Source organism: Phalacrocorax carbo, chromosome 2 (genome assembly GCF_963921805.1).
Source record: "Phalacrocorax carbo chromosome 2, bPhaCar2.1, whole genome shotgun sequence".
NCBI lineage: Eukaryota > Metazoa > Chordata > Aves > Suliformes > Phalacrocoracidae > Phalacrocorax > Phalacrocorax carbo.
The window spans coordinates 96,156,083-96,175,766 of record NC_087514.1 but is presented as its reverse complement, the minus strand read 5'-3'; the positions used below and the strand labels follow the sequence as shown (position 1 = coordinate 96,175,766).

The window sequence follows — 19,684 nt, the reverse complement described above, 5'->3', positions numbered from 1 at the left end:
CTTTTGCGAAGATTGGTCTATACTCCTTTCTTTTCTGGAATTTGATACCTATTTTTTCTGTCTTACAAACTTTCTTTTTATCCTTTTCACAAAGTAAAAAAAGGCAAATATATGTATATATCATCTAAGCAAACCATTCTTTGTCTTGTTAAAAAAATAACATTTTAGATGGCTTTCTATTATCTGGACAGAATCTTGCTATTTCCACTGTTGGTTGAATTTGATAGGTGGTTGTAGTTGCTGAAAACAGTCCAGTAGACAAGAAACTGTGCAAGAATCAGGCAAACTTGAAGCCTGGGCTTAACCCGGTCTTCCCACTGACTTTCTGCAGAGGAATTAATTGAGGGCAAGAGTTTTTAAAAATAGGGTTTTCCAAAATACCTCAGTTTGGTGTTAATGAAGATAATAACCCTGAAGGACCTAAAGGGCACTGCAAGCCTTGTTTGTGCTTTGGCAGGCTTGTGAATGTTCGGAATATTTGAAACCCAAGAAGTTGTCTAAACTGGACCCACAAACTGCCAAGTCTCTAAAAAAACACAGGAAAATTCTGAAAATATGCACTTAAAATGCAGGTCCTTAAATCCTTTTAAAATCACATCTTAAAAGAAACCCACTCCAGTATTCAGAAAGTTGGGAAAATGGAAAATGATCAGAAATCGACTCCGTTTTCAGCATTCATAAAATGAGAAGGAAAACTTAGAAAACAGAAAAGAAATTATCCTGTCCATCCAGCTTCCAAAGCAGATGGAGGTTAGGAGTAAGTTGTTTTCTGTCTTACCAAGTGACAGAACAACTAGGAAGGGTACTGACTAAAATTAATGTAGGACTCCTCTATTTCATTCTCTACTGCATTTTAGGATTCAGTGGAATTTAGTATCAAGATAAATCTAACTCACATTTCTGATAGGATCAAGGAAATAATTGACTTGCGGCTAGAATTTTTCTCTACAGTTGCATTGTCTGGGTGACTATAAATGGAATTGACTCTGTTGGAGTTCTGACTAGAAAACTGGATTTCTTCAAAAAGGATAGAATAGGACAAATTTTTCCTTCAGTAATAAAATTTCCTAGAAGCCCGTTTCTGTGCTTACAATCTTGGTGGTGTCAGTGTAATAAAAGGAAGAGTTAGATCTATACTATTTTCCACAATATATTTTGACATCATCATATAATTTTTGGCCTGGATCTTTGTTAGCACAAAAAGCTAATTCATTTCATTGGCCACAGCATCATGCTTCGATTAAATCTTATTTAACAGAAAGTTGTTAGGTTATTGCTGACCTGAGATCAGTGTAAAGTCAGGTCAGTTGAGGAATTTGGAGATCTGAGGTACATAAACAGTTGTTCTGCAGAAATGCATATGAAGATGTAAAGTAAAACTAGTCCTAAACCCAATGTTATTTTCAGATTACACTACCCACAAATCACTATATGTCAGATCCATCCAAAAGTAAGTCCATGGATTGAACAGATTTGCACCTTCTTACTTTGCAATTAAGTTTAGCCCAGGACATCAATTAGGGTAGGCAGAGCTGATGTTCAGCTTTGCTAATGATAAAGTGAAACGCTGAGAATCAGCCCATTTTTTTTAACAGAATAGGCCAAATGCTGCCCTTGGTTACATTCCCAGGCTTCAGATAACACCAGTATAATTGAAAGCAGTTTTGGTTCAATATTTCTTGTATTTTAGAAGCTATGGAGCAATCAAGCAATATGACCTTGAGTGGTCCACCAAAGAATCAAGTTCTGCTCTGTGTGGGATCCAGACTAATCAATATCCTATTACGATCAGAGCCTGTTTTTTTTTTACAACTGAGACATACTGGGAATAGCCTGGACAAAACATTTCTTCCTGCAACAGCTGAGACTCAGCAGATTCGCAAACTATTAGCTTGTTAAATCTATGCTTTTCAATAAACTGACATGGAAGTTTAAGCTGTATTGTACAATATGGTACAAACATACCAAATCTTAATGCACTCAAGCACTCTTTATTAAGCCAAATCTCTAAATGACATCCACAAAGACTTTCTGAGAGTTTAGAACGCTACCTTAGTCCAAATAAATAAATAAATAAACAAACAAACAAACAGATAGGTAGATAGATAGATAGATAGATAGATAGATAGATAGATAGATAGATAGATAGATAGATAGATAGATCAGATTAACTCAGCTGGTGTAATAGGGGTGTAACAACCCAAAGTATGGCATTAGGACAATCTTTGTACAAGGTCTAATTTTTCTCTTGGTCAATAGAAGACAGAATTCACTGAAGGAAATCTGAACCCCACAGCGAGCCAATCATTCTCCATAATCCAGGACATCATCCACTGATTTCAAGCAGCAGGGGTGACTGAAAGCATCCTTGTCTTGAAGAAATATGGGGTGAAATCCTGCCACTGAAGCCAGTGCCATCTCTCCAGCTCACTTCAGCATGATCAGACTTTCACTTGTGAGATCAGTACAAAACACACATGGCACTACACACATGTGCCTGAGCATGCATGTTGAAAAGTAGAGGGGGAAAAAACGACTGGTCCTGTTCCTATATTACAAGACCGTCTCCAAAGAAGCAAGGCCAGTGTGTCTCCATGCATGCTCAGGTGTATTTTAATTCAGGAATAAGGAGGAAGAAGCACAAAAACTACTAAGAGTACCTTTTTGCTTCAGAATAGACTTGTTTTCTTAAAACAAAATAGCCAAAGGCCCTGTTATTAAAATCAATAATGAACTAAAATGAGGTCGTAGTTGCTCTTTTATTTTTAAGACACCAATTTTTATGGTAAACGGTGCCTTTAACTAAATCACTGAAGAAAAAATTTAGTGAATTTTTAGGTCAGATTAACAAAACAGTTTCACTTGTTCACACTTGTCTCCCAGTAAGGCTTGCATGTATGCATTATGCATTTTAAAATTTTACACTCTCTATCACGGCAACAGTGGGATGAAGGATAAAAATGCTATACCCCCCAAGTGCATGGGTTGTTTTTTCAGTGAGCCGGGTTTCTGAAGCGGATCCGGGTGAGGGTCCTGCAATGCCACGTTCTTGTGGCAGTGTGGTGCTGCGCAAGGGGATAAACCCAGTCCCTAGCCGCCGACCCGTCATGGGTGCCAGGGTGGCTTTGCTAGCTGGAGGCTTGTGGGCAACGTCTGGAGCAAAGCCACTCCTTTTGTAAATAAAGTATCCCTTCTTCTCTTGGCAAGCATATTTTCTGTTTCCCTTGTCACCTGTGCTCAGGGTGAGGAAAGTGGTAGAAAAGTTTGCTGCTCGGTCTGTGGCGATTTCAGCTCTTTCCAGGCCCCATGTGTCAGGTTTTGGGAAGGGAATTTGGTATAACAATAATACTTTAGGAGGATGTAGCTCTTCAGTGAGTCCATCCCTCTTGGGCTTGGGTTTCTCTGTAATGACTACAGCAGGTCATGAAGAAAAAATTGTAGATGTAAAGACTTTTATTTAAACTTCATACTGCACCATATTTAATATTCTTTTCCCTGGATACTTGTTTGGATTAGGAGTAGCTACTAGAGCAGTGAGGAAAGAAAGAAAGAAGAACCTCTGGAGTCTTTCAAACTCCTATTAGACCGTGGAAATGTGCTAAAGACTCTCTATGAAACAGTCTGTCTGTCTTTTCTTTCTTTCTTTCTTTCTTTCTTTCTTTCTTTCTTTCTTTCTTCTTCTTTCTTTCTTTCTTTCTTCTTTCTTTCTTTCTTTCTTTCTTTCTTTCTTTCTTTCTTTCTTTCTTTCTTTCTTTCTTTCTTCTTTCTTTCTTTCTTTCTTCTTTCTTCTTTCTTTCTTTCTTTCTTTCTTTCTTTCTTTCTTTCTTTCCTTCTTTCTTTCTTTCCTTCTTCTTTCTTTCCTTCTTTCTTTTCTTTCTTTCTTTCTTTCTTTCTTTCTTTCTTTCTTTCTTTCTTTCTTTCTTTCTTTCTTTCTTTCTTTCTTTCTTTCTTTCTTCTTCTTTCTTTCTTTCTTTCTTTCTTTCTTTCTTTCCTTCTTTCTTTCTTTCTTCTTTCTTTCTTTCCTTCTTTCTTTCTTTCCTTCTTTCTTTCTTTCCTTCTTTCTTTCTTTCCTTCTTTCTTTCCTTCCTTCTTTCCTTCCTTCTTTCCTTCCTTCTTTCCTTCCTTCTTTCTTCCTTCTTTCCTTCCTTCTTTCCTTCTTTCCTTCTTTCCTTCTTTCTTTCCTTCTTTCCTTCTTTCCTTCTTTCTTTCTTTCCTTCTTTCTTTCCTTCTTTCCTTCTTTCTTTCCTTCTTTCTTTCCTTCTTTCTTTCCTTCTTTCTTTCTTCCTTTCTTCCTTCCTTTCTTCCTTCCTTCCTTTCTTCCTTTCTTTCTTCCTTTCTTCCTTTCTTCCTTTCTTCCTTTCTTCCTTTCTTTCCTTCTTTCTTTCTTTTTCTTCCTTTCTTCCTTTCTTTCCTTCTTTCTTTCTTTCTTTCCTTCCTTCTTCCTTTCTTTCCTTCTTTCTTTCTTTCCTTCTTTCTTTCTTTCTTTCCTTCTTTCCTTCTTTCTTTCCTTCTTTCCTTCTTCTTTTATTTCTTTTCTTTCTTTCTTCTTTCTTTTTCCCCTCAAAGCAAGCTAGGAAATCTATAGTATATCAGTCTGTATTCTGCATCTACTTGATCACTCTTTGCTATATTAATGAAAAACTAATTATATTTGACTTTCCTGTTTGGGGGAGGCAGGAATGCTTTTGTAAGAGTGAGTGGAATTTTCCAAGAATATTTTAAGTCCTATTAGAGTCAAAATCATGTGTCTGTGAGGCCGTGGCTTGAGACCCTGTAAGCCATGAGTTAAAACTGTATGCATCCTTAAAACTGAAATAATGGGAGGTCCATAACTGTGGTGACATGAGCACATTGGCTCCAAGTATCTGAATGAAGCTGACCTTTTACATACTAATGTTCCATTGCTGCTAATAAAAAAAAAAAAAAAGGCATGTTTTCAGAGATGGGAGTAGAAAGAAATATTACTAATACTTTAGTAAGATCTATGTATTCTAGCTGCAATGAAATGAGAAAGGTCAAATTTTCTCTTCTATCTCTCTTTTTTTTTTTTGTATTCTCTAACTTCTCACCCATCTTTGTTGTACTAATGAAATTAAGATATCCTTCATGATATAACTGTGAGCTAGGGGGATCTAAATTACCTTCATCTGGCATCATTCCAGTATACTATAAATGAAGTAATTGTCCTTGACTATAAAATTTGCATTTTCAAGACTTAATTGCTATCATTACATCTTTTTGTAATTCTATTAATTTAACTGAATGGAGCATTTGGTTTTATGGTAAAAATTTGCATTAAAACATTGTACATCTAAATAGAATTTTAATATTTGCGTCAAAAGCTCAGTACAGTTGTCCCACAGGACCTAAATAATTTCACAAGAAGAGAATAGGAAGCAGTTGCACTTTAGGTCAACAAACAGGTTTTCCTTTGGTGAATATTAACAGAACTTGCTGTAACAGGCTTCATGTGCTGAAAAATCACTCCTGCCTGAGCTCAGCACAAGTCTTATTAATCTATGAATTCCATACCATAATTGTTAACAGGAAATGCATTTGCCCATATACAGCATGGGTCGGATGTATGTTTGTTCTGTATGGGAAGGATGCGCGCCAAAGAGCTCTGTCTTTTGAAGGAATCACTCCTTCCCCCTTCGAGTCCTTCTACCCTTGTTAGGCTATATGCTTTACTACTGCTTGAGAAAGCACTGAATATACAGGCAACGCTTTCTCTACATCTTATGTGTGCACATAGTCATCTAGCCAAGGTCCACCGTGCTATGTAATGAATTAGTTGGTCAGTATGCGAGTATCTGTTTGGAAAATACTTGCCTTCAGCCATAGTTAATACTGCATAACCTCTTAGACAGTCTCTTTTTTATTTTTCTTCCTTTCTTCACTCTTTTCTGGCAAAACAAGGTACTTTGGTCATGCAAAGACTGGTGGACAAATGGTTAAAGCAGTGTGGGGAATCTGAACTGGCACTGGCTGAGTATGTTGCAATTGCAATGATGTCACATGCACTCTTTTTATAGATGGGGCTCAGCGGTAAGCTAAGGCTGCATTACTGAGTATAGACAATCTGAAACTGAGTCAATGTCTTTGTAGTGGATTTACGTGGTACTTGGTGCAGTCAGGTCACTGGAGGTACTTAAGCCACTAGATCTCTTGGGAATCAGAGCCCTTGTAGGTCTGGGGTCCCAGTCTTGGCCAGGCACTTCAGATAATGACTGACATATGGATGGGCAGACAGTATTCCACGTCGGTCAGAAAAGTCTATGCTGTTTTCCATGCCATGTTAATAAATACTGAGTTGTGTAACATCATTTACGGAAGTAATGAAGCTGGATTTGTGTTATATTGAATATGGCTGTGTTTTTCTTTTGAAAACAATTTTTTTTGCAACATGTGAGTAATATTTCACAAGAGATAAAGTCTGCTTGTGACAGAAATCTCATTAACTACTCTTATTATAAGTTGTATTTACTGGACTTCATAATCATCATGTAATTAAGCTTCACAACTGGCTTGTGAAGCAGAAAAGATGAAGGATGTCTCCATTAAAGAGATTTATGGGATGATGAAATTAATGACAGATTTCTGAAAGTGTATAGGTACCACTTCTCATTGGTTTCAGTGCTTAAATACCTCTCAGTAGTAAACTGCATAGTAAGACACTGGTACCATGCTAGACTCAAAACTTTTTCACAGGATGAATCCTCTACATGATATCATGACTTTTGGGCAAGTGCCGCAGTCATTTTGCCTTCTGCCTTTGCCTCCTGAATGCCAGTCACACTTCCTCACGTCGGGCATTGTGAGATGGTTCAGGGTACGCTGGAAATGCAATATAAAAGTGATTAAGAGAAGAGCAGGTAACCCATTTATTCTACAGCCATACATAAATGCAACATTTCTATGGGAGTCTGGGCCTTTACTGGAAAAACTTTAGTGTCGCAGACGGGGGGAAAGGGCTGCTAAGAACTACAGCTCAGTGCTGAGTCTCTCAGTCCTACAAGCATCAGCTGTACTATGCCAATGGAGCCTGTTGTGTTGTTCCAGGCATCTGCATAGGGTAAGAAGGCTCACAGGGTATCTGCTTTACACAAAGACTCCTTTTTTCCACTTCAGGGAGGACCCTGTGCATGTTCTTTCTTAACGGGTGAATTTCATTTGATGTGAACATTATGCTAAGGCTGAATTTCTAGGCAGTTTATATGATAGTGCAGTAGAAGATAAAAAATTTCCCTGAACATAAAAGACCCCAAATTCAAAACAAAACGCATATTCTTTTGAAAAATCCAGGTCTAGCTGTTAGCATCAATTATTTCAAACACCTACTGACTTTTCTGGCGCATCTATCTCATTGAATCTTGGAAATGATTTTATGTGCTTTAAGCATTTGATCACATAATCAGCTTCTGCAAAGCAATGCGAAAGATCCTGAGCATTGTCCTGGCAGATAGTCGTGTCAAACCTGACACAGAAACAAACATAAGGGAACAATTGTTGTTAAAACACATTGCATCACTTTGCATGCAAAAGCATTTGCTCTGGTAATCCACCATGCTGATGTGTCCCTCTGCTGATGCCATCTGAGCAGGGGGACTGCATCCTTAAAGTTGACATGTGCACCACGTTACAGCAGTGATTTTGTTATATATCATTGGCATAATGGATATTCAGAAGAGATTCATAATCTTGAAAGGTGGCTTGGATCCACAGATCTCATCCATGTTCTGGTGACTCAGAGCATTTTGGAAACTCATTTTATAACATATCATGCTGGCTTGGGCAAAGGCAAAGTAAACAGTTGCCTAGGGCAGCGGACTTGGGAGAGAGGCAGTCCAAGTCTCGTTTCCTACTTTTTGCTGGCAACGATAGGAATCTGATCCTTTAACCTGCCTCTCCACTGTCCCTCCCACTCCCCCTTCTCCAGTTTAATTCTTGTGGAATTCTAAAGACATCTTTTTGACTTCTCCCATTCTCTTTTTCTCATTCACCCTCCCTCTAAAGCTGCTGCTGGTTTCTCCTAGCTTTTCTTCTCCAGGGAGAATCCACTGCTTCTACTTGGACTGTTCCAGGAGTGAGGGGATTCCCTGTCCCGCCCCAGCCTTGCATCTCTTTCTACTGCTGCAAATAACTATTTGCTCCTCATTTTTTATTGCCTTTGCTGAACAGCCTCAGCCAGCCTTGGGTTTATGGTAGCATAAGCTATGTGAGAAATATATGTTCTTGTACAAAAGTATAGCAGGTCATTTGCCCATTCATAGACATTGTTTTAAAAGAGATTTTTCATGTTGGAAAAAACGCAGACAGATGTGGAAATCTTTGTTGTATTTCTCATGATTCATGAGATCAAACAAGACAAAAGTAAGACGGTGTCAGCTTATTACTGAATCCCTGGAAAGGTGTGGCCTGCTCTGTTGGTAATGCTATTCACGCAACAAAATTAGATTGCAGAATTCATTGCCATGGGATGTTATAGAAGCCAAAAGGCACAAGTGGCTTCAAAAGGGAATTAGGCAAATTGTTCCATCAATGACTATTAAGCACAGTTATCTAGATGCAGCACCAGGCTCAGGAAACACCTAAAACAGTGGCTGCTGGAAGAAGTTTGGCTATAGCAGTGTAAGGATCACCCTCTCCACCAACCAAGAGTTCCAGCTGAGCTTTCAGTCTCTCTCAGTAATATGTGCCTCATGGTTAAGGAGCACTACTGTGGACTTAGTCATCTGAAAGTTACATCATTTGAAAGTGAAGTTAAGGGAAGCCTATTCCAAGTGGCGGTTTCTCCTGTCTGTGTTGAAAACACTTTAGGATGAGATAAATTATCCAGATTAGGTGCCCTGTACTCTTATGACTTGTACTTTTGTCCAATGAGCTTGGTGGCTTTGTCTGTAAAAATGAGCAGAATTCATAAAGGACTGTTTGTTCTTCCAAGCAAGGAAGCAAGATCTCAAACAGTCTCCGTGGGTGTTGTTCATACACGTACTATGTGTCCTTCTGCATGGGTTTATTCTTCCCCTGTCTCAAAGCTCTGGATTGCCTTAACTTGCTCAGCTTGGCCAATTCTACCTCCTTCTGGCATACGTGATATGCACTCATTCCCTCAACCTATATTGAAAGAAGCTGCAGAAGTGTGCTGCCCTTTTAGAATGACAAAACAGCAACTTTCCCTTGAGATTAATTCAAGTTCCTTAAATCAGTAGACTGGCAATTTGAATTATTGCTTACCTGAGCGATAACAGAAGTCTCTGGGAGGCTTCTTGCACATTAGTGTATGTACAACTACCATACATAAGAGAGCAGCAGATCCTTCACTCATTTGAATCATTATTTTTGCCTAAGGAAGTGGAGTTCACATATGTAGAAATTTATTTATTTATTTATTTATTTGCTGCACTCCCTGTCTCAGATGCCTACTGGCAACGGTTATTATCAAGACAATCTTGTGAAGGGAAGCAGGGAACAGTGAGTAATTTGCCAAGTGTGAGGTCAAACACAATGTTTTTGCTTACTGCTCTCAAAATCTTCGTTAGTATAATACCTCCACTAAGTGTTGGGATCTCTTCTGGGGTCACTAAGGTGGTGCTGGTGGTGCCTTGGTAGAGGTTTTAGAAAGGACAGAGGGCAAGCTTGCAAGGTGGCAAATAATACATTGATAGTTGGCAATGGTCTTGCTCTCTGTTCTCTTAATGCTCTTCAGCTAGATCTCAAGGAGGCTCTGTAAGCCTGGCTGAGGATAAAATTGTGACCTGTGTCACTGGAGGTAATAACAACTTGCTAATGCCTTCTGGGTACAAGGAGGATTTGGGACTACACGTGCCAGTGGGATTCTAGCAGGACATTTGCCTGGGGTGCAGAGAGGTTCAACAAAGGTTCACGATTCAAGCAGGCAAAGCTGCAGGGAACTTAAGTGGTACAAGGAAGCATTACCTAATTTTGACATCCAGAACCTAACTATGCTTGTTGTTTCTGGGACACATTATTTCTTCTGTTCAGCCTGAGACTTCGATGGGATTGGTATCTCAGATTCTTCTTTCTTAGCCTGTCCTCTGTTCAATCAAATCAAAATTGGACTCCATACCTCTTCTTCCTTTAAGAAATAAGTATCTGTAGATACACATCTCTAAAATAAACATCCAAACATTTGGAGGCTTATCTTTCATTAATTGTATACGGCTATCTTTTCTCTGTTACTTTCTAATATCTTAAAGATTTTACTTACAGAAAAGTGATAGGGTTTTAGCTGATATTTCTGCAGGTGATGAATTGGGCTTTTACAGACACTCAGCAAAGAGCCTCTGGATGTAAAAATGAAACTGCTGGTGTGAAAGAATTATCTGTACTAACCGCTGGAAGCAGGCTGCAAAAATCCAGGTTGCTGAGCAATGCCTATGTTGCAAAGTAAGAACACGGTCAAGTACAACAAAAGCTGTGGACCATATGCCTTCTATCCCTGTTGGAGTCTGTTAATTCTGCTGTAGTTGAGATTTAGATCAATTAAACTACATACTGCTGAGATCATGTTTTTTGCTGACAGACAGGCTTGTATCCTACTCACTCTCATCCATCTCAGCCACGTTAGCAGCCTCAAAGGCATTATGGAGTGAGCAAGCCTGACCTTCTTCTTGGCCCCGAGTGAGCTTGGGGAAAGCTTTTTTCACTCTGTGTTTGTGTGTGGACAACACAGACAGCAAGTGAGCCTATGTAGACACTATCAGTAAAGCTGGATTGCTTTGGGTGCTATGCAAGGGTTGATACGTAGGCAACACCACGGTGGGCTACGCATGAAGGCATACTGAATGAGAAAGTAGAATTTTTGAGATGATGTTTGTAGATGCAGTATTTTCTGCCCTTGATACTGATCTGTAGAGTTAAGCTCCTCATGAGTCAGTTGAAGATTCACAGAAATGGTTAGGCTCAAACGGCATGAACGCATCCGTTATTTATTTTTTAGGCGCTTGATCTGAAACCGTTTCTTAAAAAATAATTTTATATTAAATGCAATTTTTGTAATATTCTCACTTAATACTATTCTGGTTTAACAGCTAAGGCAGAAAAGGCACACCCTTTTTAAAGTATTTAATATTGTTACTTTTTTAAAAAAAAATGCACTTGGCTCCTGGAAAGGCCTGTAAATTAATTTTAAGTTGTGGTGAAACAGCAAACAATTACTTGTCTATCTATTTGTGGCTTAGCCCCACTTGCTGATGTTTTCCCCTCACGTAAGGGTTTCCCCGCCCCATCTCTCACAGTGCGCTGTTTATTATTCTTACAGCTTAAAGTTTTTCTTCTTTCCTAGCCATCGGTTTGTCAGTTATGATCAAGTGTCAAAATGAAAGCAAACATAAGCATCAATTATCAAAAATTACACAGTCTGTTTACATATTCCTTAGCAGAAAGGATTTTTCTTTCATTGCATACCGGATGTGAATTGTAACTAGACACGTGAGTTGTCTACATGCTCATTTTCACATCTGAAATCTAACATCTAGGTTGGGTAATCCAGTATTTACCTGCTAGGCATGGAGTTCTTGCAATATATGAGCAATACTTTTAAATCTTTTAATACTGGAGGTTATTCAAATATATTTCAAGTACCATCTTTTCTGCAGAAAGAATTTTTTAGTCTATTCTCCACAGAAAGGCTGTAATAGCATCTCAGGTTATGTGATCGTCCTACTTTAAATTCTTTTGCATTTTTTCTCTTCCCCTCCCACATTTTATTTTTTGCTGAACAAAATCATAGGCACCCTGCAAAATTAAAATTAAAAAAAATAGAGACAGAAACATAACGCTGAAGAAGGTCACCTTTAATTTTTCTACCATAAACCACAATCTTCCCTTTAGTATAGGAAAAAAAACCCAAACCTTTAATATTTTAGAATTTATTTTTCACTTAACATGTAAGGGAAGCTATTTTTTGCAACCCAACATTTTTTCACTTTTAAATCAGATTTTCCTTTTCGGTACAATTGTAAAGAATTACAGAAAAGCGTGTTCTCTCCATTAGCGAAGAAACAGTAAATGGGGTAAACTGGCAGTCCTCAAGATTCATTGTTGGTTTTGAAGTCAATATAAAGATCTCCATTTGTCCCCCTACTACTTCCTAGTGGTTGTGCAAGCCTTCCTCCTTTATTTTTCCACTGGGAAGCATTATTAACCCACTTTGGAAGTGCAGAGTTTGCTCTGCATTGAAATGTGCTGGCCCATTTGATGGCTATTGGGTGTGCTCAATACAGATCGGTCTGTCCAGACTGGAGAAAATCAAACAAAAGCCCAGCTACCTGTGCCCACGGTTTCTTCCTGCCACCCATCGTGGCTTCTGTGCCAATGTTAACTGCTTATTGTGCGAGCTGAAGTAGATCCCTGAGTTCACAACAAGACTTTAGAAAGTTCTTTGTGGCTGTTTCAGCATAAAAACACAGCTCCATGGATCAGATGTCAGGAATGTGGACTTAGACTGTAAACTGGTTTAGGCAACGATGCTGTTATTCTTTTACTCAGTTAATGGTGATTCAAATCATAAGCTAATGCTTTCCACATAGATGGTAGGGAGAACAGCTGCTGCCTTGAGGAAAAATAAAAACATTCCACTTTTAAAATATCTTTATAAAACCATATAAATATATTTTTCATTTTGTGTCCCTGGGAATATTTAAGCCCAAGCAGGGTTAGGAGTAAAGTTGCTGAAATACTGCAGTGAGAGCTGTCATCAAGGCCTTCCTAGTGTTTGGGTCACTTTGGCACCTGCAGTCTTGAGATTTCAAAGCTTGCAAACTCAACTCAACCTTAGTCTGAATGCAGTCTGAGCTACTCCTTCAGAGATTTGCACCTCTGACAGGCAGGTCTGTTGAGAGTGGCAGCAAGCCTGTTAATTTTTGCCAGTTGTGGCAGATTGTTTCAATGTTTTTTACCCTTAATATAAAGATGGTCTACTGGAAGCCCTGGATTTTCAGGTTTGAAGCCACTGAACCTTTCCCCACTGGTAAAATCAAGTATCCACTCTGCTTTTTCTTACAAGCTTCCAGATTATCCTCACACATGATTGCGTTGCAGCTCTGTACAGATACTTAATTTCCTTCTGTCTGAAAGCCACTGAGATATCCCGTTGTGCTTTTCCCTGCTGCTGAAATATCTAGAGCACTTCTTGATATCATCAGTGGGCTGCACGTGGAGCTGGTCTCCATTTCGTTCTTGTTTCTCTGCTGGTGTAAAGGGATTGCAGAAATGTCTAGGTGTGGATGAGGGTGAGAGCAGAATGATGGCAATCTCTAGCTGGCCAGTGGCCCCTCGGGGTACCGTTACCATCCAGCATAATGCAGAGCAGCCTGTAATAACTCATGTCTGTTTTGGGTATGGAGGCAGAAGAAAGGGAACATATGACTTTCTTCTATGACTTACTGCTCTGTAAAATGATTTTAAAGAATCTTTGGGGAAAAACTTAGGACTCAGATGCACACATATGGATCTCATCGATTTCATAGGAGGCCATGTGAGTGTGTACATTAACAGACAGAATATGGCTTTTGATCTTTAAGAACCATTAATATAAAATATAGAATTACTCTACTGTGTAATAGGATTTTTTTTACTACTTTGTTAAAAGTACTCCCCAAACTCAAATACAAAACAACATAGCTTCACAGGCTGCAGTCTTATAATGACATATCTTCACCAGTGCTTATCATCTTCTGATGCTGTTCGTGTGTTTGGCTGTTACACTTTGAACTTCAATAAAATATTTGTACTTAATAAAAAAACAAGACCAAGCACCTTCCTGTCCTCACGTCTGTCTACACCAGGGAATGGCACTGTAATTGGAAGTGAAAGGAGAAATAGTTGTCATGACTATCTGCAGGGACTCCCCTGTGACCATTTCTTTCCTATTGCCATGTGAGATACAACCGTGATGGCTAAGCCCTCATTTTATAGGCAGGCAAGCACAGAGCATTTCAGCACATGCTTACAGGTATGAATGAGCCTGTAGGTTGCCAAGTACCTCTTCTAGCTAATATCTGAAGGAGTGTGGTGGATTAAAAACCTCTACTGGCATAGACCTTTGCAGGGGCATGGAAGACTGACAGCTTGAATGTGGTTCCCTAGGGTTTGCACCTTGAAACTGCTGCAGTTGCATCTACTTGTGAGTGGGTGGTAATAAAATGCAATGAACCTCAACTGGAGGCATCTTTGCTTTCATTTTACCTACCTGAAATTCTCAGTGCATTGGACTGACAGAGGTATTCACTGTGAAATCTGAAGCAGCTTCTGCCTGGAAAGGTTCCCACAAATATTGCCTTGGAAAACAAGTCCAGGACTGAGCAAGAGGCATTGAGCAAAGTCTGCCTGTGACGGGCTCTCAGTGGGAACAGCAAAGTCTTCTCAAAATGTTTCTTCATCAGTGAAATGGCACAATGTACCTCTTGCAGCAGCGGAAGCTAATGTAAGGTCTTTTCAGGTCTCTCTACTAAGCTGCCTAATTGCAAATAAAAGGGGCTAAACTGTAGGAGTCACTTTGTCAAGGTAACAGTCTTGGGGGAAAAGAAGGGTTGTGTATCAGAACAAGAATTTACATGTTTCCTTTTGAAATGAGTTGTGGTCTTGTTCCCCAGTCTGTGTGTTGCACAAGAGGACTTTCTCCTGAAAGGTTTTTATAAATCTCCCCAGCAGCAAGACTGTTTTTGTTCCTGCTTTCGTACTCAAGCATCTCAGTCTTTTTGGCTAATTTGTTCGGGATACATTCACCTTCAGGCAGAAACTGAATCTAGAAAATTCCCATCTGATACTCCAGGTGAGATTTTAGGAAGTTGTGAACAATGCAAGGGACGGTAATAACAGAAACATGCATGCAGCCCTAGCCATAAGTGGCACTTGCATTTTAGCAATAATAAATATGTATCTTTTATGATATTTCTATTTTGCTGAATCGCTAAGTCCAATGGACTGAATATTTTTTGCTATTTAGCTTCATAGATTACAGCTGACGTCATAATATTCTATGACAAGCCATCTAGCTCAATAAGTTTTGATTGTTTGTAGTTTTATTGTTTAGTTGCTTGTATCAGATGCTATATATTCCATCCAGATCCAGACATATAAAACATTTAATATAATTTTTGATTAAACTAATTTGGTGTGCAAACCCACTTTTTTGTCCCCCTCCCCACCCATTCAGACAATGCTGCCTGTAAAATTTTGCTGAAAAAATTAAAGCTGCAGAGACCTTTAAAAAAAAAGAAAACCAAAACCAAACAGCAAAACAAGTCCCCAGAAACCCAAACCCCAAACTCATTTTCTTCATGCCCTGTTAGAGTATTAGAAAATAGTTATTTTGCAGCAAATTGCTACAAAGGTAGAAGTGAGGAACATCTATTTAGGATAGAAAAGTATTGACATAGCTGGAGACTATGTACTACCTAGCACTCATCCAATGTCCTCTTTGTAGTGGGAAGATATGCCTGCAGTGCTTTGGAGAGGAAAGCAGTTGAAACTAAAAAGACTTTATACATAATGCTGTATTACGATGAACCTTTCCAGTGTGTAATACAGTAAAATCCATGTCATTTGAATTCCGTATTCTTCAATTACCATAACTTGTGATAAATGACAATCACCAAGATATAAACTTGAGGGTTTATTAACTTGCTGGATATTAATATCTTCCTTGTATTATTTATATAATCTGCAGCATGATCTGGCACATAAACACAGAAGGTTTAATTTATTTTACCAGTTCCATGCAAAATATGTCTTGCACCAAAAAAAATGTATTCAAGCTAGACCTCAGGGTGCAAATCTGAATTTATGTTAACCGGACTTCATATGTTCAAGGTTGGAAGTATATCCTAACAGATTCATCAGAAAGAAAGATAGTCAGTACAGATGAAAAATAAGAAGTTATTATCTGTATTGCAGCATACGTAGGAGTGGAGATAGGATCTACCTTTATTCTTTTCCTGCTCCAGGAAGATTCTAGATAGTATTTTGGATTGGTTCTTTCTTCTATTTATATTAGCAAAATGGAGTACAGAAAGTCTTGGGGCAACTGAAGCCCTGTGGTAAGTTGACTGAAGTAGATGCACATACATGATTTGTGAATTTTGTTCCTGGCATTACAAGTAAGAGAGGATGCTGAAGGTAGCTTTTCTGAACATCAAAGGTGCAGATAAAGTTTATTGTTCTGTGGGATACCTTAGTTGGATAAAGAGCTGCTCCTTAAAGATTAGGCCAACATAATTAAACATGGGTGTACATTAAACACTTAAATCTACAGCTTCTGCCTGCCTTTATGCTTAGTATTCAGTTGGTACTGAATGCTTGTTTCATTTTTGCATTTAGTTTGTTCATGCAGATAAAGCATATCTAAGCTTATTTTCTCTGAAAGAAAATGTGTACACTGGAAACCAGAATGCCTCACCCTCTTTCTGGTGGAGTGTTACCTCCTTGCTGACTGGCAGGGACGGGAAGGGCCATAGATAGTGTCCCCATGTAGAATGAGTGAATCAGGTATGTTTGGTTTTAAGGTGGGAAAGGAAGTGTCATCCAACCCTGGATTTCATTTTGGTGCTCAGAAATGACATAAAAGCTGGATGCCAGGGAGGAATATCCTCTTGGCGGGGGAAGAAACCAGCCCTGCACTCCTCTGTGATTGGGACTGACTGTGTTGTTGCTGGGTGGAACAGTGTAATGCTATTGCTGCTCCTGCTCCAGCACTGTGATGTTTCTGTTCCAGATTGTGCTGACTCACATTCAAGAAAACATGATACACAGACACAGTGCACTGTAACTCTTTTCCTTTCCCCCAGTAACCTTGGTAAGTGTTTGGTTTCTTTTTCCTGTCTATGGCTAGCATGGTGCTAATATACCTTTACTATTTGAATTAATAGGAGGGGAAAAGGCAACTTTGTAAACAAACTGGTAGCAGACAGATTAATTTTGGAGAGGGCATTTAAATGCAACCTGCTGTCTGTAGTACGTCCGCCTCCCTTTAAAGCTGATCAATCCTGATAACTCGCCCGTCTCTACAAACTACACTTGTTAGAGCTGTGTTCTTAAATGGGAGAAGTGCTTACAATGCCCATTTACAACTGTATTCTGTTTAATTAGTCAGCACAGCCAGTGCTGCAGGGATAGATCGCTTGCCTTTAAAGATTTGAGAATGTTAATAGTACAGTATATCATTTTAATTATTATTGGATTAATGTTGTGTCTCGAAGAACATCTAATGCAAATCACAAGAAATGGCCCGAAGTGACCCAAGGGTTGTGCTTTATTAGAAAAGTAATAGGTCCATTGCTTAAATATAAAGAGAGGTTCTTTCTTCAAATGTCACTCTGCACTGGGCTTCTGTGTGTGTGTATGTGGAAATGAAATCCTCTTGCTTCCACTTTGTCCACAGAAACTTTCTGTAGCTCCTGCGATAAATGGCTGAGACAGTAGGTGTAATGCCAGCAGATGAAGAGGACATCCCAAATAAGCGTGATGATGAAGACCCACTTCTGAATCATGATGCTATAGCAGCATCTCTGTGTTGTTCTGCCAGCCCTTTGTTAGCCACCCTTAATGAAGAAAAGGGAAACTCAGCAGTGCCAGAGAGACTGTCCATCCTCTCCAGCAAAGCTGCAGCCCAGGCAAAAGCCCTTGCTGGCCAAGAGATGGTTAGTGGTAGCCAGGCACAGTGGGCAGCCTCTGGGTTGGCTGAGCATCCTCTGACAGCTGTAAATACATCATTAGGTGGCTCATCATACCCTGCGGCAGTTCGTAACCTGCAGCCTGCAGGCATTGCCTCCCCATGCTCCAAAAGCCACTGCTGCGATGGTGACCCGAGTTCAGAGGTGCTGCAGGTCCCAAGGGCACTCGGCAGGGCTGGCAAGCCCCCACAAGCTGTCACTGCCCTGCCAGGGAAGGATCCCAGGGGCTGCCACATGCTGCAGGTGGGGACCAGTGCTAAGGGCGATATGGCTCCCTGTAGTCTAGGCCAGGTGATTTGGGCAAAGACCACAGAAGTAATGGAGACCTTAGAAAATAAGAAAAAGGAGGAAAAGGAGAAGTATCGGCTCCAGCTAGCTATGTACCGACGGCTTCTGCTGTTGCGCTCAATCAGAAGCTTGCATAAGCAGCTGGAGCAGCAGCAGGCCAGATTGCAGGAATGCTACGGCATGGTAATAAATACCAAGAAAGAAGTGTTGAAACACATTCGCTCAACCTCGCCCTCACCTTCGCCATAATCGTGTTGCTGCATGCAGAAATGAGCTTTGTAATGCCACCGGAGCCGTCAGTAAGCTTGCACGCCATAAGGGTGGTGTCCTCATACCCAAGAGTACGTGCCCACATGCGCTGAGAGCAGAGAGGAAACAGCAGCACAAGCAGCAGAGCAAGAAGAAAAGAGAAAGTAAAGTGTTGGTCCCTGAACTTGTCTGGAGGAAACTGGAGCAAGCTTGTACCTGTGCAAGAAGCTGCCTCCTGATGCACACTCAAAGCCTCAAGCTGAAATAGGATTTTTGACATATAGTTTCTTAAAAAGAAAAAAAAAAACCAAAACCCACAACTGGGAACCTGTTCTTACACCTGACCTGTAAAGGTGGTCAAACTGAAGAGCTGCTGCCTACTGAATATGTGATATGGCACATCTCCCTTCTACTTTCAGCGCTAACAAAACTTAAGCAGAATTAGGGTTCATTTGTTCACAAGAATGCCTGAATCTAGAAAGCCAGGATGTTTGAAATACTTACGCTCAGGCTTGATAATATCTACCTAGCTGCCTGTTTTTCACAAAACTGCTAAGGCTATTGTACATTTGTGACCTCGACCCTCACATAAGATGTATTTAGATTGACCAGAAATTATTGTGGGAAGGCAGGACAGTCAAACACACGCACAGGGAGACAGTGGAACTGCCTATGCCTTATTTCCTTAGGAAAGTGAGCTAAAAACAAAGGCCTTGTAATCTGGTGTTACAGTGGAAACCCAGACTGGCAGTGCCAGGGGAATGTTCAAGGTCTGCACAATTATTAATCTGCTGCTAACTCCCAGTGGCACTAGCGTCTGCAAATCAAGCATATTTTGTGCCTTACTGCTGTCATTTAATGGAAGTTGCTAACAATTAGCACTTTTTATCCAGGTGTATTAGACACATGGAAAACCCTAGAGCACTGTTTCTCCAATTGCAAGGTTAGGATGCCTGCAGGGAATTTGATGTCAGTATGCAACAAACACACAGGGAAAATGAAAGCAAAAAGATGCAACATTTTTGTATGCATTTAAAAGACAATGCGAGTCATTATTGAACAGCAAATTGAGTAGTCGAATGTGCTGTTTTAGGATCTGAAGCAAAAAATTATTCAAGATGGAAAGATACTGAAAAGCTGCCTTTTCTAGGATTTAAAGTGATATGGAAAAATCTCATTTTCTTTAGATATTTATTTCTGATAGAGCTACCTTTCCTTTTCCCCTGTTGTGTTTTTTCTTTCTTGTTGTCAATTTTTAGGTAGATGAAAAATCAAACAGGTTTTTGGTGTTTTTTCTGCATGAAAAGATGAGTCTCTTACTAGAAGTCATATCTTTCTGAGAATAATGTGCTATATCTAGGAAACTTTTTATCCTCAGGTTTTTTTGTGCGTGTAGAGAGGAGGTGTGTGTTTGCGTATGCACGCACACACACCCCTGTATACAAGAGGTT

The 19,684-nt window shown here is 39.6% G+C and overlaps 2 protein-coding genes across 2 annotated transcripts in view; both read left to right on the top strand.

Moving 5' to 3' along the window:
* The window catches only part of LOC104042549 (uncharacterized), a 164,952-nt gene extending 155,109 nt beyond the window's left edge, over positions 1-9,843 (top strand). The window contains exon 17 of the mRNA XM_064441793.1: positions 9,710-9,843. Within this exon, the coding sequence (XP_064297863.1) occupies positions 9,710-9,843 (134 nt within the window). The remainder of the gene's footprint in view (positions 1-9,709) is intronic.
* Positions 9,844-17,429: 7,586 nt separating this feature from the next.
* On the top strand, positions 17,430-18,940 carry LOC135311782 (uncharacterized). The gene has a single exon (XM_064441792.1). It carries the CDS (start codon positions 17,430-17,432, stop codon positions 18,231-18,233), a length of 804 nt encoding a protein of 267 aa, XP_064297862.1. The 3' UTR covers positions 18,234-18,940.
* The last annotated feature ends 744 nt before the right edge of the window (positions 18,941-19,684 follow it).